The following is a 17207-nucleotide window of genomic DNA, read 5'->3' as shown; positions in this document are numbered from 1 at the left end:
TGCTTGTGAAAGCTATATGTCTGTCTGTCTGTCTATCTGTCTTCTTTCCTTCATTCGTTCCTTCCAAGTTTTATTTACTTCCTTTCTTTATATGTGTGTTTGTCTTCATGAGTTTATGTCTACCGCTTTCCTTCAATGGCCCATGAAGGCTAGAAGAGGATCAGATTCTCTGGAACTGGTGCTGTTGGTGTTTCTCAGCTACTCTCTGAGTCATCTACAAGAGAAGTAAGTGATATGAACCATGGAGCCATCTCTCTAGTTTTGTAAACTATGCAAACCCATTTAATCATGTTTCTCCATGACTGTCAAAGCTCTAATCTCTTCAGTTTAAAGTCCTATGCCACAACCATGGAATACTCATGAAGCTCAAGCTCCTAATAGGACCAGTAAATCTACCACATGACTGACAGGTTCAAAGTGACTCCACTGTGTGGGCATGAGTATAGGGGTGGCAGGCAGCAAGTGCTTGGTATGGTGGAAATGAGTTCCTCATCAGGGTTTTCTCTGTAGTAATATGGATATTTGAGTAAGGTCTTTTCTCTGGGAAATGAATAACAATCCACTATGATGTCTACTGATTCTTTATGGTTTGCTTTTGCAATTCTGAGACAATATCCTTAGCTCCTTGGCATCAACCTGGACGCAGCATCCTTAGAGCTTCTGTGGTTCAAACCTAGCTTGACTCACATTGCTATTCCAGAGAACATCACTATCACCTCTTCTCCTGCTGCAAAGGACCCTAAGGCATCAAATATTGGTATAGACACAACTAGTTTTTAAACTTTCTCAAACTGGGCTAGTTACATTTTACTGTAGCAGGTCTATCTGGGTACACCAAGTAGCTGCCTTCTTTCAACACTTACACTTGACCTAGACTGCCCTCTTGCTCTCGATAATGCTCTGCTAAGTGGCCCTCTGTTTTTGATGTGGGGTCTCTACATGTTCAAACAAAAGCCTTCATATGCTTTCTGAAAGAATTTCCAAAGAGACAGTTACTTGGAAAAATACGGTGATTCTTATTCTAAATCTTTTCTTCTTCTTCTTCTTCTTCTTCTTCTTCTTCTTCTTCTTCTTCTTCTTCTTCTTCTTCTTCTTCTTCTTCTTCTTCTTCTTCTTCTTCTCCTCCCCTCCCCTCCTCCTCCTCCTCCTCTTCTTCTTCTTCTTCTTCTTCTTCTTCTTCTTCTTCTTCTTCTTCTTCTTCTTCTTCTTCTTCATCCTCCTCATCCTCCTCCTTCTCCTCCTCCTCCTCCTCTTTTCCTCCTCCTCTCCTCCTTTTCCCCTCCTCCTCTTCCTCACTTCTCCTCACCCTCCCATCCCTTTCTCCTCCTTTCTCCTCTCTCCTCCCTCCTCTTCCTCTTTTTCTGTCTGTACTCCCTATTCTTTTGGGGTTTTTAGCGACATAGTCTCATGTAGCCCAGGATAGACTCAAATTTACTATGTAACCAATGACGACCGATGATTCCTGATACTTTGTGGAAGTTGTGATACTTTATATCCACCCAGAGTGCTAAGGTTGCAGGTGTGTACCACCATGGCCTGTCTATGTAGCTCTGACAATTGATCCAAAACTTGGTGCACACTGGACAATCATTCTCCCAACTGAGCTATAGGCCCAAGCTTCTACACTTTCCCTTAATGACAACATGAACTCTGGAATGTTTGAAAATTTTGCTCACGTACTTGGGAGCTCTTGGTTACTTCTAGAGGCTGCAAATGTAGTAATGATAGCAATAAAATAGCAGCTTCCTCCCGGAAAGTGACACTAGTCAAGGAGTCAACATCCAGACACTGTGTAAGCCTTGGGGCCTCAGTTCAGACCTCTGGCTCATCTCGTTCTCGACTGAGTAAATCTGGGTGTGGCACCAAGTACTTGCATGCCTGGGTAACACAGAAAGAACCAATCTCATAGTAATAAATGAACAAATATTGAAAAAAATCATTAAAACTAGCATCATGGTATTTATGCCACACAGCTGGAGGTTGCGGAAAGCCATCTGGTTGATGCTGTTGCTCAGTAAATGGTTCTCTGATTGAGAGCTCTTCAATGGCGTCCTAAGACAACGTTGCGTATCATAAATGGATTTGTTCCCTGGTTCCCGATGCCTTTGGCTCCTCTCTTTGTACTGTACACACTCAATCTGGCTGAGCTAATGGCAGCCACGTTGTCCATAAAACCCAAATATCCTTTATCAGCTCTGCCATACCAATTTCATGAGTACGTAACTCCTTGGACCAGAATACAGAATACCAACTGTGTGAAAAAAAAGTGTGATGAATTATAGCTCGGTTCTGATTGCAGTGATCTGAGCCAAATAGAAAACCAGAGATGATGCAGGTGACTCGGGCCTTACAGTTCTGTGCATAACGTGATCTGGATGCTTAAAGCAGGGATATCTTGGAATCTAACATATTTTTTTCCTCCTTTCACAAAACAAGATTCTTTTAATTAAAAACATTTTTTAAAAGTTCAGTATGTGTAACTGTTAGCACCTGCTATGTGTTACCAACAGATGTTTCTCACTTACCTAGGGGAACTGTTGTAATTATTCTGTAATCATACTGGAATAGCATTTACCAAGAAAGTTTTGTTTGCGACTTTGTAGCATATTCGGTTGGTTATTTTTTTAAAAATCCCTTCTTCTCTTCGTTTTTGTTATCAAGAATATACCTTGACCCATCTCATAAAGGCACTGGAAAACATTTCTAAATCTGTATTGGGTGCACATACATTTATTAGTTGGATGGAGTTATTATTGAAATTAAATCCCATATGTGCAAACGCCTTGTAAGACTCACTTGTGACTGTCTTAAGAGCTAGCCTGGACACCATGCAGTATGGAAACCCTAAATCTTCATTACAGATGCAAAACTGAATTTTCAGAAAGATAGCATCCTTCTAAGAGCCTGGCTTCAAAGGACGCTGTACCGAAAATGAGCGCTCTTTACTCTTCCCCAGGTCTTACGAGGAGAAGCAGGCGCTCTCAATTCGTCATTTATGATACTAATCACACAATTACCTACAGGCATGTGCTAAATATGAAACTGGTTTCAGCCAAATAATGGCCCAATTGCAAACAATGAGTAAGGAGAGATAGCTCCATTCATAATCACTGCTTCAACCGAGCTCGGTAGTAATCAAAGCAATCTGAGGGTGACTCATTAATTAATTGATGTTCTTTTTTTTATTATGCGCTATTGAGTTAATGAGTAATTCGGGTGAGATAATTCTCTGAACACATCGATTACTTGAGATATTTTCTGAGGCTTTCACACCAATGACATGCCGAGCCGTTAGAAGAAGAGGTTCATATTTGTGTGCTCATAATGGCTAAGTTGAAAACGAATGCCAACACTCAGGAAGACACGTTTAGAGGACGGAATACCAGAGTTCCGGCTCCCTGTGTTGTGGTAGGCTAGGTAACGAAGTGCACAAGGCAAGGCCTGACACACAGTAGGCACTCAGCAAAGTCCGAATGAAGTAGTGACTATATCAATCCTTTGTTTCGTACAGCCTTGAATTGGGTTTAAAAAAAAAAAAACATTAAAAAAAACATGCATAATGGCATTTTTTAAGAAAAAGTAATGATCGAAAGGCTTTTGCTTAAATTGTATTCTGTGTTAATGGCCTATTACAATAAACATGCGGATTGTTTTTGCAACTCACTGAAGTGAACGCTAAGCGTGTTTGGCCTGCATCGTTTCCGCGAGATGGTTTAAGTGACGATTCAAAGGGCAATCTGCCTAACGTGAGAGTTAAAAAAGAACTGTCTGTGGCTGGGTGTCTTACCAGGGATTCCCTTCCCACCTCCCTCTTTCAATTAGGGCGCCATGTGTCTTCCTGGAGGACAGCGTGTAGTGGAGGCTTGGGTTTTAATTCGTGTTATAGAGAATTTGAAATTTGCTGACGGCAACGCAGACGCTTCCAGCAAGATCACTATAAATACCTGGAAGTGCACGAAAATCACAGCCAGCCACTGCTGCCTTCAGTTTGGACATTTTTACTTCTTTCTCACAAAACTAAAATGGCAGAGAGCCTCCGCCTTCAGGGGCCTTCAGCGGCCTTCAGCGATCTCATTGGAGGGAGCAGCTGATGTGGCTTCCTCTTGCTTGTTGGGATTGAGGTTTAGGAAGGGAAGTTAAGTTCTCATTTTCCCATGGACAACACATGCTGGAAACATGGACCCTGTTTCTTGGTCCTCAATTTCATGGAGATTAAAGATAATCAAAAAAGATCAAGGCTTTAGCCTTTAATCCAGGTGAACAATGTCCCCCCAGATTAAGCCAAAGCGAGGTTGATCCTGTTTGGTTTGGGGAAGGCAAGGATAGTTGAACAGCTTTTCAAAAACTAAGGCAAGTTTGTGATAGGCAACGTGAAAATCCATTTTGGTGGAAAAAAACTGAAGAGCATTTGAAAAATATATGGACAAGCTTCACGCGAACCTTAAATAGCCGTTAAGAGGAGCTGGCAGGGCTGTGCTTCAGAAACCGCTTCCTGTTTGCATTCCCCCTTCCCTCACGGTGTCTCCTCCTTATCAATTTTTGGTTTTGTGTATTCTAAGCTAAGCCCTCTCAGCTCATCACAGAACAAACTTGCGGGGCAGAGAGAGCAATGTGAATTGCCTCCTGGGCTACAAATGGAGAGCTTTTCAATTCTTTATTCTACCTCGAATTTGGGGGCACGTGGGACGCTCCCACTCTTAACAAAGAACTTTTTCCACAGAAGGCAACAGCAAGATCCTCACGCCTTTTCCTAATAAACTCACGCTTCACGATGACCCAGAGCCACGCCAGCATTGCTGTCAGTTTCGGTTTTGGCTCCAGACCCAGAATGTGGTATAGCATTTAATCACCATTGGCAGGGGACATGTGTAACACAAGTGACAGTGGGAGATGTTTCCTGTACAGCGATGGAGAACAAACTAAGGAAGCCCACAGCGTTGACTCTTCTCGGGAGCAAATATGGTGCACGGTGCCCGTATGGAGTGGGTTTGTGGCGAATCGGTCTCGCCGCAGAATGCGAAATGAACAGAGTACAAGCAGAAGAGGGAGCCATATTCTTGGTTTTATTTCCTTAATTGCAATGTAAGTAGTCATTTCCCACAGTTTCTGTTTCTAGAACATTCTTCTTCATCAGCTATCATTTAAATAAGGGGGGAACACTTCACCATTAAAAAGCAAAACAAAATAATAATTAATATAATTTTTAAAAAAGGGAGGATAGATTTTAGCCCAAGTGTTACATAATCTGAGTTGGAAGATGGCGGTGAACGCGAGGGGCCGAGAAAGTGTGACATAGCAAATTCAAAGTGTTTTAAAGATGAGAGTAAATGCCAGGCAGAATACACAATCACCAGGCAGTTCTCAACTTCTTATCAATCTCTCTGTGTCTCTTCTCTGCTTCTGTACCAACAGTTCCAAGGCTGTGAGCAGATCCCCGCGTGACTCGGCCATTAGGATCTCAGTGTGCAGTATCCCGATTTCAGGAGGTACACCCTCAAGTCTGTTCTGGGCCATCAGATCACTGACCATAGATAGACACAAAGCCCTTGTCTCCTAGGGAGAAATCTGGACAACACTTACACGAGATTGTTGAAAATTGTTTATATTATGTCGTAATCGTGGTAATACCTTTCTCATTTAGAATAACCCTTTGGAAATTGTTTACATGCTACCCAAAGGCACTAGTTCACGTAGGGTGTGTGACCGGGAAAAAGAAAACGTAGTAAATCTCTAATGAAGGGAAGGGACACAGTAAAGGATATCAAAGGGGCATCACTAAGCTTTAAAGTCACTAAAAATGGCACTTTTCACGTTGGCATAAAATGAAAGTGCTTTAAGATGAAATCGTTATCATTTTTTTTTAAAGCTGATCTTTAGCCCCCTGAAAATAGGGGGTTCTGATGAGAACACGGATACAGCAAAGTGTAGTAGCCGTAAGAAGCGGATGTCACTGACTGCTGTGTGTCTAGTCATTTATTTCTGTCTCTCTAATGTTGATAGGCTTGCTTCCTCTGTGTGTCACCCTTGAGGCTTGCTCCTCAGTTCTGACTAGAAAGGTACAGCCCATCGAAAGTAGCTGGTAGACACAGAAAGCATAAGCATACGGTAAGTTTAGACACTGATTGTACCAAATGCAACAATACAAAGAAGCAAACCAAACACAAATGGTAACACAATAAAACTGTATTACATTTGTGCTTTGGATTTACAATACGTTATATACAGTAGTCCAAAATAAACATCTCATGCCAAGTGACACAGAAACGAATAGCAAGCAAAAAAATCCCGCAATATATACATTCCTTTCTCTCTCTTTAATAATGAACATTCAACTCTTGGACTGGGGCAATTTCACTACATACAGATGCAGTCCGCCTTCTCTTCCACACGGCCATTCTGCCGCTCTATCGCTACCCTATTTTGTAGGTTCCTGTGTCGGTTCTTATATACACGTGAGCACAACGGATAAGAAGATGGAGTGCTTTGCGTTGTTAGGGGTGATGTTGCAGGATCAGCGGACCTGGGGTGCGTAACCTTCTTTCATTAGGCCTTCCTCGTAGTCTGTCTGGCAGAGAATCATATTGTTCTTTAAGAAAAATTTGTCTCCGACACAAAATCTGAAAGCATAAGATAAATAGATAAATAAGTAAGGAGTGTTCAGGTTACTAAGATCCAAAAGACTATTGTGGGAAGTTACGTTCATCATGAAAGTTAAAATTGTTTTATTTCACTGCTTCAAGTTCACAATTATATATAGATATAGATATAGATATAGATATAGATAGATAGATAGATAGAAAGATAGATAGATAGAAAGATAGATAGATAAAATTGGTCGCCAAGGTAAACATTTTCAGCACCAATATTGATATTTCTCCTTTCCTCCCTTCTCTGCTTTTCTTTTCCTAACCCACATTGGCAAGAAGAAAATACTTGATCCATAAAAGCCCTCAGTAAAGTAAAATTAAAAAAAAAATAAAGGGGGTAACATTTGAAATGTAAATAAATAAAAAATATCCAATAAAAAATGGCATCAATTCAGAAACATGAATGTTTATATCGCTGGTCCTTTGTCCACTTAAAGAGTAAAACACAAAGGGCTCTACAGTGACCCAAAGAATTAGGAAATCGCCCACTTTAATGTTTTCTATTTCAGGCCCCCTTCAACTCTGTTATTGGACATGACTCGGTTTTACTAGTTTGGAACTGCTGTCCAGTGAAAGAGGCAAGTGTAACCCCAAGCCTGAGCTATCTTCCTCTGCGACAGATTTCCCCAGTTATGAAATGGTAGATGTCACTACCTGGAAAGCTCCTCATTAAACCAAAGAGAGCAACCTGGATCTGCCTCTTAATATTGATGTGATAAATAAAACCCTCTCCCAGCAGCTAATTATGCATTTTAGTTTATAAAGCATTGTTTAAAGTGCAAGACTGTAATGTTTTTAATAAGTACTCTTTTTATATAGCTTCCCAGTGGGTAACTCTACGGACACAATTAAGGTCAGAAATGAATGCTTGTGCAGTTTCCAGTGCATTTAGCAATAAAGTAACTCTGGCCAGATATCTCTTCTCTCCCTCTCTTCTCTCTTCTCTCTTCTCTCTTCTCTCTTCTCTCTTCTCTCTTCTCTCTTCTCTCTTCTCTCTCTCTCCTCTCTCCCTCTCTCTCTCTCTCTCTCTCTCCCTCTCTCTCTCTCTCTCCCTCTCTCTCTCTCTCTCTCTCTCTCTCTCTTTCTTCTCTCTCCTCTCTCTCTCTCTCTCCTCTCTCTCTCTCTATATATATATATATATATAGTATGTATGTATGTATACTTGTAACAATGTAATGTTCAAACAGCAGTGTTTAGTAGGGTGGAGTGAGAACGACTCTGTAATTATCGAGGCTGACCCCTGTGACCTTTGGTGGTGGTCGTTCTTTATCAGACAGTCAATTCTCTGGCAGAAATCTTAGTGGCTGGATTAAACTGCGTAGTGGAAGCCACCCTTTAATGCTCCGTGAAGTTGAAGGTTTAAATGAGGGGCACTCGGGCTGATTTACATCTGCAAAGATTGGAATTCTAGACAAACAGTGAATCTATTTATTTTCCATCCCCGCAGCTTTGGAAATTTATCCTTATACCGGCTAAGTAGATGGAGGGGAAATAGTGTAATAAAAAAAGTAGATTGAAAAGAATTAGCTCTCCTCTTAAAGGAAAATTGGTCTGTTTTATTTGTGGAATTTGCTTTTTTCCCCGGGATTACTGCCTGCTGCTGATGTTGGTTTAAAGTAGACGCTCAGCTCTGGTCGTGAAATCCTGGATTTGTTTGCGGCCGCACCTACTGGACAAGATGCACATTTGAGTTTGGGACTTTGGATATATTTTTATTTCTTTTTTCCCCCCTAGCTTTAGCCTGCGGGCTTCAAATATTACATTTAAACAGCAATGTTTAATAAATCGGTTTATGTAGCTATTGTGACCATGAAAACATTTTGCATCAATGAAAATATTTCTCCCTTATTTGGATAAGGCATAGGAGCCCAAATTTGACTTTTATCTTTTATGTAAAATTAAGTGAGATAGCATTTACAACATATTTAATTAGGGTTCCGGACCATCAGTTTATATTACTGTTGAAATTAATTTTAGCTCGTTAATAATAAATATTATATCTGAATAAATGCGTGTAATAAAGCCCTCCTGTGTTTTTGCTGTTAGTGTGTTGGTTTTCCTGCAAGGCAATTTATCCGGACATATTTTCCAGTGTTCCTTATCTCTAACTTTTGTTTAATTTCTTTTCAGGCACCCAAATTCTGTTAGCCATCCTATACAGAGGTGGGAATACGCCATAGAACCCTTTCCAACGGTGCCCTGCCATTCTCTGCTCAGAGTCCTGTAAGTCAGAGTATTTTCTTTTGTAAGTGAGTTAGGCCAGGGCTGTCACAGTGAGCAAGAGATAGAAGCAGCCGTCCTGGGGACCTGGCTTCACGTTCTGCTCCTGTCATACACCCGATGCACACATACACACATGGGCGTGTGCCCGTGCAGGCATGGGCGCATGCCACTGTTTTCATACTTGAGTTCTCTGTAAGAGAGACGAAGACACAGGATGCAACTGGAGGGAGTTCACCATGGAAAGTAGAGGGAAAGGATAGGCTGCAGGTAGGATGCAGACTCCAGCCTTCCGCTGCTGGCCAAGAGGACGAAGCTCCAGCTTCCCTCATTCTACATCATTAGTCACCCCATCTGTAGGATTTGGTGAGGAATGGAAACCCCACATGTGTGGCGATGTTTAGAATGTGTATAAAACTGTCACCTTCTAGAACGTACTCAGAAACAAAGCACACATGGTCAAACTCGTTCCTTGCATCCAACCTAGTAAGTCAGTATACCCTGGGCTCCTACAAGAACGCCCAACACCTGCCAGGGTTCCCACCGCTTGAACGCATATGGTGAACTGAAGCTCCTTTGCTCTGTGTGGATCCCTGACCTGTTCTTTCATCCCGGTCAGCTCAATGTGAGGAGTGAAGATAAGTTTGTTTGTTTATCAGTTTTTGTTTTCTTGAAATAGAGAATCCTTCTGCTGCTTAGGCTTAAACCCAGTCTTCGGGCCACTGGGAAGCCCGCCACGGCCTTACTCTTACGAATTCACCATGCCTCAGCCTGCTGGATGCTGCTGTGGTAGGGACAAGTCAGATTATTGCATTCCCTTGTGCATTTATGGTAAGCCTTTGATGGGACATATGTGACATATCCTATACTGGTACAGAGAAGTGAGTAGTATCCAAAAATGAGCAACTGTACATTAAAATATTTCCTTCTTAGATGTTTCATAACTAACTTCTTAACACCCGGCGAGATATATTTTATGTACATTTCAATCCACCTATAAAGGTAAACATTATATAGAACGTGGTTTCAAAGTGTCACAGCCACACTGTTTTAAGCCACAAAACAGTGTAGGCAGTGTTGGCAGCTGTGGCTAGAAGACTATGGCTATCAGTTAAGGTCATTATTGTCCCACATAGGGGCTGTTGGATGGTAAGTGCTTGCCACACTAGAAAAAGGATCTGAGTTCAAATCACAGCATGTAAATAGTCTCTCATGGCCATGTTTAACCCCAGGAGAGACAAGGGAATCCCTGAGGCTTGCTGGGAGTCTCTTTTACTGAACTGATGGGCTTAAGGTGCACTGAAAGATTTGTCTGAAAAAATATAGTGGAGGGAACATAACTACAAAAGACATTGACTTTCAGTCTCTGCTCTCTACCTGTACTTTTACATGTATATCCATCCACACATCCACACACAAGTGTTCTTGCATAAAGATGCATGCATACATGCACTCACACATTCACTCTCAATCTCAAACATGTATCTATGCTCACATATGTAGATGTGAAAAATTAGATGAGTAACAATGTAGGTATTAAATGTTCAACAAAAGAAGCATTAACTGTAATTCTGTTAGGAAAGGCTAATTTCTAATAGAACCTGCGTCTTATGAGGTTCAACATTAGTGGAAAAAAACATTTTGAACATGATGATTGCTAAAAAACATGCTGTAAGTGTATTAAAAGGTCTGGCTAAAACTTGTGCACAAACATTCATCATCTTCCTTGTAATTTAGTGCTAATTGTTTGTGGTATTGGTCAGCTCTATTAGCTTCATTCTTATTCATAAATTACTAAAGAAGAAAAATGCAATTAGGTTAATAACTAATCTAATATTCATATGCTGAAATTAAGAATACAGTTAAGTTCCAGCTGAGGATGAGTCTAGCTTACTTCATACAGTTTTTGAGTCCTGAGAAGCATAAGAATGAATTGTAATCAATATCCTTTTGTTCTAAAATAGGGATCTTAGAGCTGTTTTCCTTTTTATATTTTTTATTAATTCTTTGAAAATCCCACGTGATGCATTTTAAAATTTTCATGACCTCTTGAAACTTTCCACCTTCCGGTCAGAGCAGGCTATCAAACTCTGTCCTAAGATGCTTCCATTTGTAATATGCGTTTGAAGAAATGAGAAAGTTAACCTAGTCAATTTTATTTCTCTAAGATCAGAGATGTCCAATCATAACTATTTTCTGGTTTTATAAAAGTTTTTAAAAAGGGGAAATCTGGTACATATTTCCGTCACCTCTCCTTTCCCACTCAGCAGCATTCAATCACTAAAGAACAGAGCGCTCAGTACAGCAGTATTCAGCAAGAGGCAGTCTCCTGGTCTGTACAATCATGAACAAATTTCCTGTCTTTCCCTGTTGACAGCCCAATTGGCATTGCACACATCGCATACCTTACCATCCCTTCAGCACCAAGGAATGCTATGCATATCCCAAATCCTGCGATAAATCACTCAAAGTCAACTTTACCTCAGCCCTGCAGGAACTAGTTATACTTGCATACAGAAAACAAAATACTCTCGTGAAATTGGTTTGCTCCAGAGAATAAAACCCTGACTTGTTTCGCCAAAATCTTGAGTTGACCATTTCCTACCTTGGGCAGAGTACTTACATTTTTCGGAAATCTGCTGTGTCTGTACAATGCCATGTGTATATATGTTTTCAGGGCCAACCAGTACCCTAGGAACTCTTTCCTGAAAACTCAACACATCAGCCCCAAGGTATTTCCCTGAACCTGAAAAATGGATCGCTCCTCCCTCAGCGTAGATCTAACCAAGTAGATTAGGCTCTTCTGCAGATCTCTGTATCTTGTCTCCCCCAGAGTGCTGAACTCATTGAGTTTCGCGAAGAATCTAGATTTTATGCACTTGAACTTCCACAGGGCCTACCATTGTTTTGGTACTTGAAATAGAAAAGAAAATGTTGGGCCAGAGGCTCAGCTCTGAGCCAATGTGCTTGCTGCCAGCCTGAGTTTGATTCCCTGGGTGTACAGGGGAGGAGGAGGAGAGAGGCAACTCCCACAGGCTGTTCTCCAACCTCTGACCATGCCCTGCATTCACACGTACCAGAACATTAGCACATGTAAGTGTTTTCAAAGTAAATATCACAAAAAGAAAAAAATGACATGTTTTTATTATCTTTTTTATATTTGGGGGATATTTCACTACAAACACGCTGATTAGTTTTCTCTTTTTCTTCCAAAGTCGTTATTTAATTTTCTGTGGGAGAACTTTTCAGCCTTTAAGAAATTAATGTATTGTAGAGATTTTTTAAATTCCAAACAAAAATTAAATTATTATAAAATAAGTTCTAAAATGATTTTAACTCAGTCTTCTTCTTTTTTTTAAAGGGAGACATTTGTAGTTTAAATATGGGATCTACATTTTTAAACATGCTTTGCCTGAAAAGACATAGATGTGCTCATGTTATTATTACTGCTTTATAGCTTTATCTGTGGTGTACGCATGTGTACAAGCGTGAGCATGTGCGTATTCATGCATGTGCACATTCATGTGCATGCATATTAATTTGTGTGCATGCACAAGTATTCATGTTCTCATACACAAATGTGTATGGAGTTTGGAAGTAAACATTGGGTTCCTACAGTACTCTTCTTATCATTTATTGTTACTATTATTATCAAGAAATTTTGGGGATGTTCTTTCAATTTCATGGAACAAGATTTGGAAATCCTTTCTATAATTTGGTTTTTCTTTTTTAGGGGGCACAGATGTAAAGTGCAAATACCACAGCGTATGTGGGGACCAGAGAACATCTTGAGAGAGTGGCTCTTCCCTTCCACAGTATGGATTTAAATGATCATACTCTGATTCTTGTGTCTTCTCCATGCAGTCACCTCACTGGTCCTTCTTTCCCTTTTTGAGCCTTCCACTGAAATGCAGTTCACATGCTCAGATACACTGGTGAGTCAGAGAGCGCCATGGATCTGTCATACTTACTTTCACAGCACCGAGATTACAGGTGTGGAACCACTTGCCTAGTTTTATATGGGTGCTGTGTCTGGGCCATGCACAGCAGCCTTGTTATGCCTACTACTCAGGAGACTAAGACAGCAGGATCCTAAGTTCAAGGCCAACATGTGCTATAGAGGGATTTCATAGCTAAACTGGAAAACTCAGTGTTCCCTGTCTCATTGGAAAAGAAGAGAAGAGGGCTATGGGCATGTTTCCATGGTACGATGCCTGTGGAGAATATACAAGTCTCTGGGTTCAATCTCCTGGACTCTAAAGATAAATAAACCCATACATAAATACATATTCAGAAACAAAACTTAAGATGGGCATTGAATAAAATTAATACATTTCTGTAATCCCATAATTTGAAATGTGAATGAAGTTTGCTTTGGGGGAAATGTCCATGAAGGATCGTTCCCTCCCATCTCTCTGAGAAAGATGACAAGGCTTTGTCATAGCCTTTGTCAGGAGGTGGCCATGTTGGATGCGTCTCCAAAGCAAATGTCAGTGGAAGAGGAGCATATTGTATCTTGAAACCCTTGTGTATTCAGGTGACCACGTCTGAGTGCTTTGCTTGACTGATGAAGATTAGCTGACTTCCTGTGCTGAGGAAGTTTGTCTCGTAAGGACCACAGTGACAAGACAATCACCAAGTGCTAATTGTGCATAACCAGTGCTAAAGATATGCAGCCCCTTTACGGCGGGTAATAAATGAAGCGAGCATAGAAACGTATTAGGTGCTTTTGTAATGAGGTTGCAGTAGTGCTTTGCAGCATTAAGAATCTGAGCAGTTTTCGGAGTCAAAATTTAGGAGTGTTTGTTTTACTTGACTGAGTTCTACCGAGCAGTGGACTTAATTGTGAGTGTAACTTTTTATTTCCATGATGGAATAAATCTGATCTATGATCGGTAAATAGCATTAACCACCTTCAATTACTTTGCATCATAATGGGACTTAGGCTGACTTTAGCACTTTTAGGATGCGTTCCTTTTCAGTGAAGAACGTGTATAAAATATGAAGCCTGCCCTACTGGAAAAATGGACACAGGGCATAAACAGTTCCCCGGAGGAGCAAACTCAGAAGGGCTACAAGTCAGCACATAAACACCAATTAAAAATTATAATCAGGTGGCAGCTTTCGTCTCTGACGGTGACGGGAATTTCTTTCTAAATAATAAGCTCCCGTGTTAGGGCAATGGTGAGATCTGAGCAAATTTCCTGTGAGAGTAATGGGTATAGCTTCTATAAAGATCATTTGGTCAACATTTATCTGATGCTTTCTCATTGTTGTGCTCTTTTCCTAACTAATTACACTCCCGTGAACTCATCCTGACACAGAGTTGAGCTTTTTTTTTTTTTTTTTTTTTTTTTTTGCCTAAAGAGTCAGTGTTTCATCAATGATACAAAGTACACTATAGAAATAACAAAAGCATCAGACCACACAATGCTGACTTAATACTTGGTCAATGGGATGCAAAATAGCTTAACATGTCTTAAAAGAGATTTCATCAGGTAAAACGTTACATACTAGAGATTAAATGAAAGAGTTCAAATATCACATGTTAAGATACTTTCCTGTTAGACTGTTTAGAAAGGAAATTTTTTAAATTCATTCTGTGTGCTTGTATCCTAGTCACCACAATCTTTAAGTCTCCATCCCAGAGGCATCCCTACATTTCAAACCCTTCCCAACCTAATGATTTATTCCTGTTACTACTACTACTACTACTACTACTACTACTACTACTACTACTACTACTACTACCTTTTAGACAAGAGTGTTACTGTGTACCTCAGGCTTGCAACTAACTCTATCCTCCTGCCTCCAGCTTCTGAATGTTGAGATTATAGGTGTTTGCAGTCCTGTGGGAGAGTGCCATTGCTACTTTTATAAATCTGTTTAAATATCTGTATAATATAGAGAAGTTATATATAATTTGTCATGTATACATAAAAAAATCACAACTGGCTATAGACTAACATACTATTTTAGTTTAGAATAGTGAAGGCTAGTGCTCTTTCTCACTTTGAACTCTTCTTCTATAAATATGAAAGTGTTCCTAAGTAGAACAGGTAAACAAGATGCTCATTTGAGGATAGTCGTCAATGCTGCTGCCGTAAGTGAATCAACCTGTGACATGAACAGATGTGTTCTAACATTACGGCTAGCACACCTTTAAAACATGCGCATATACACGTTTCCATGCACGTAAGTGTGTCTGGATGGATGTGGGGGTGTTCGTGCTTGTATATCTGTATTTTTCAAAAAAAAAATGACATGGGAATTTTCTCATTTATTGTTGGCTAAGTGTCATCTTAAACTGACTTAAAAATTTGTTGACCTAAAACATTTACTGGGAAGAAGCAAGATACAAGATGGTGCCTAGGTTATTGTGAAGGTAAATGCAGTATAGTAAGTTACAGCAGGCAATATTCTAAACACCTATATTTGGCAAGAGACTCCATAGCGGTATAGATCTTATAGGAATACCAAGTCATTGGCTTATAATTTGAACAGGGAAAATTATACATATAGAAGGCAAGACTTTTTGAGAATCTACCCTGGACCTATTGAAAAGTATTTTATTCAACTTATATACTTTGTTGGACAGGTATCTGGTTTTCCATTTTGTTGACACAGAAACTGCAGGAATTTAAACAGACTAATAACATATTGAAAATCACAAATCTAATAAAGTAGCTAAGACATGTTGGGTCCAGAATTTGAATCTGTTCTTGCCATGAACATCCTAACCCATTATTTCATGGGGCTCCGTGAGGGGACTGAATCAAACAGGACTTTTCAGAGAAAGCTACGTGAGTTGAGAGCATGAAGAAATTTTAAGTGGTGACACATTATGTGTCACCTTTTCTCACAGGTACTATATGTTCTTGAACTCTTAGCAAGGGTCTTAGAATTTTGAACACTGTGGTTTTGATATTCATCGTTTAGCCATGTTTGCTTGCTCTTTGAGACAGGCTCTCACCATGGCACCAGCTCTCCTGGAACTTGCTATGTAGATGGGTCATCTTGAACTCACACAGATCTGCTTTCTTCTACCCCTCACGTACTGGGATAAAAGGTGTGACCCCCATTCCTGGCCCCAATTGGCAGGCACACTTACAATATTGTAACATCTGCATTACTTATGGAAAAGGTAGTAGCCATTGAATAAGTCCCAGTGAAGAGTATAATATTTGATCAAGGAATAGGTGAAGTATTTATGATACTTTTAGTTGAAACAGTTTTGAAACTGACTAATCATGTGTCACAAATGAGGAAACTGGATCCAGAGAGATGATGCTGTTAGCTTAAGACTGGACATTCGGTCTGTGGTAGAGCCTAGAGTACAATTCAGGTTTATAGACTTCTTTTTTAAATTGGATATTTTATGTATTTACATCTCAAATGTTATGCAATAGTATTTCCATTGCTGCCTTTCTGAAGCTGGTGATTGTTTAATTATTAGATACCTGGGGCTCCTCTGCGAAGAGACTGGTGTTAGCTAAGAGTATACAGAGACCACGTTTAGAATTCAGATGAGGAATCAAGATGGGGAAGCTAGAAAGACAAATAAGGTGAAAGCCACCTTCCTGTTACCAACTCCTTGTCTCTAAAAGAATTGCACGACAGTAAAAAGGTGGAGGTATGTTTGTGTGTACATGTGAACAAACGTGTGTTTGTGTGTATGTGTGTATGAGTGTGTGCATATGTATATGTGTGTATGAAAGTGTGTATATGTGTTTGTGTGTTTGTGAATGCATGACTGTGTATCAGTGAGTGTGTATATTGGTGTGTGTGTTTGTGTGCATGTGAATATGAGTATGAGGTATGTGTGTGTATGTGTTTGTGAATGCATGACTGTGTATCAGTGAGTGTGTATATTGGTATGTGTGTTTGTGTGCATGTGAATATGAGTATGAGGTATGTGTGTGTGTGTTTGTGTGTTTGCATGTGCACGTGTGTATCAGCGAGTGTGTGTATTGGTTTGTGTACATGTGACTATGAGTATAAGGTGTGTATGTGTGTGTATATGTGTTTGTGTGTTTGTGTATGCACGTGTACAAACATGTGTGTTTGTGTATGAGTGCGTGTGCATGTACATGTGTATTTGAAAGTGTGTGTGTGTTTGTGTTTGTGCGCACGCATATCTCAGTGAATGTATGTATTGGTGTGTGTGTTTGTGTGTGAATGAATGTGAATATGGGTATGAGGTGTATGCATGTGTGCATGTGAGCCTATGTATTGGTTTTCGTGTGTGTCTGCATGTGTGTGCATGCACAGAGGTCAAAGGACAGATTCTGGTGTCCATCTTTGTTTCTTCATTGTTTGGAAGCTGAGTCTTCCAGCTTA

The 17207-nt window shown here is 40.1% G+C and overlaps 1 protein-coding gene across 8 annotated transcripts in view; it reads right to left on the bottom strand.

Moving 5' to 3' along the window:
* Positions 1–5039: 5039 nt before the first annotated feature.
* The window catches only part of Lmo3 (LIM domain only 3), a 62493-nt gene continuing 50325 nt past the window's right edge, over positions 5040–17207 (bottom strand). For all 8 annotated transcript variants that reach the window (XM_032905501.1, XM_032905502.1, XM_032905499.1 and 5 more), the window contains one exon: positions 5040–6617. In XM_032905501.1, the coding sequence (XP_032761392.1) occupies positions 6512–6617 (106 nt within the window). In that variant the 3' untranslated portion in view covers positions 5040–6511. The remainder of the gene's footprint in view (positions 6618–17207) is intronic.

The sequence above is a fragment of the Rattus rattus genome, chromosome 6 (assembly GCF_011064425.1).
Source record: "Rattus rattus isolate New Zealand chromosome 6, Rrattus_CSIRO_v1, whole genome shotgun sequence".
Lineage (NCBI taxonomy): Eukaryota > Metazoa > Chordata > Mammalia > Rodentia > Muridae > Rattus > Rattus rattus.
The sequence above is the reverse complement of the archived record's forward strand: the minus strand, read 5'-3'. Positions and strand labels throughout refer to the sequence as shown.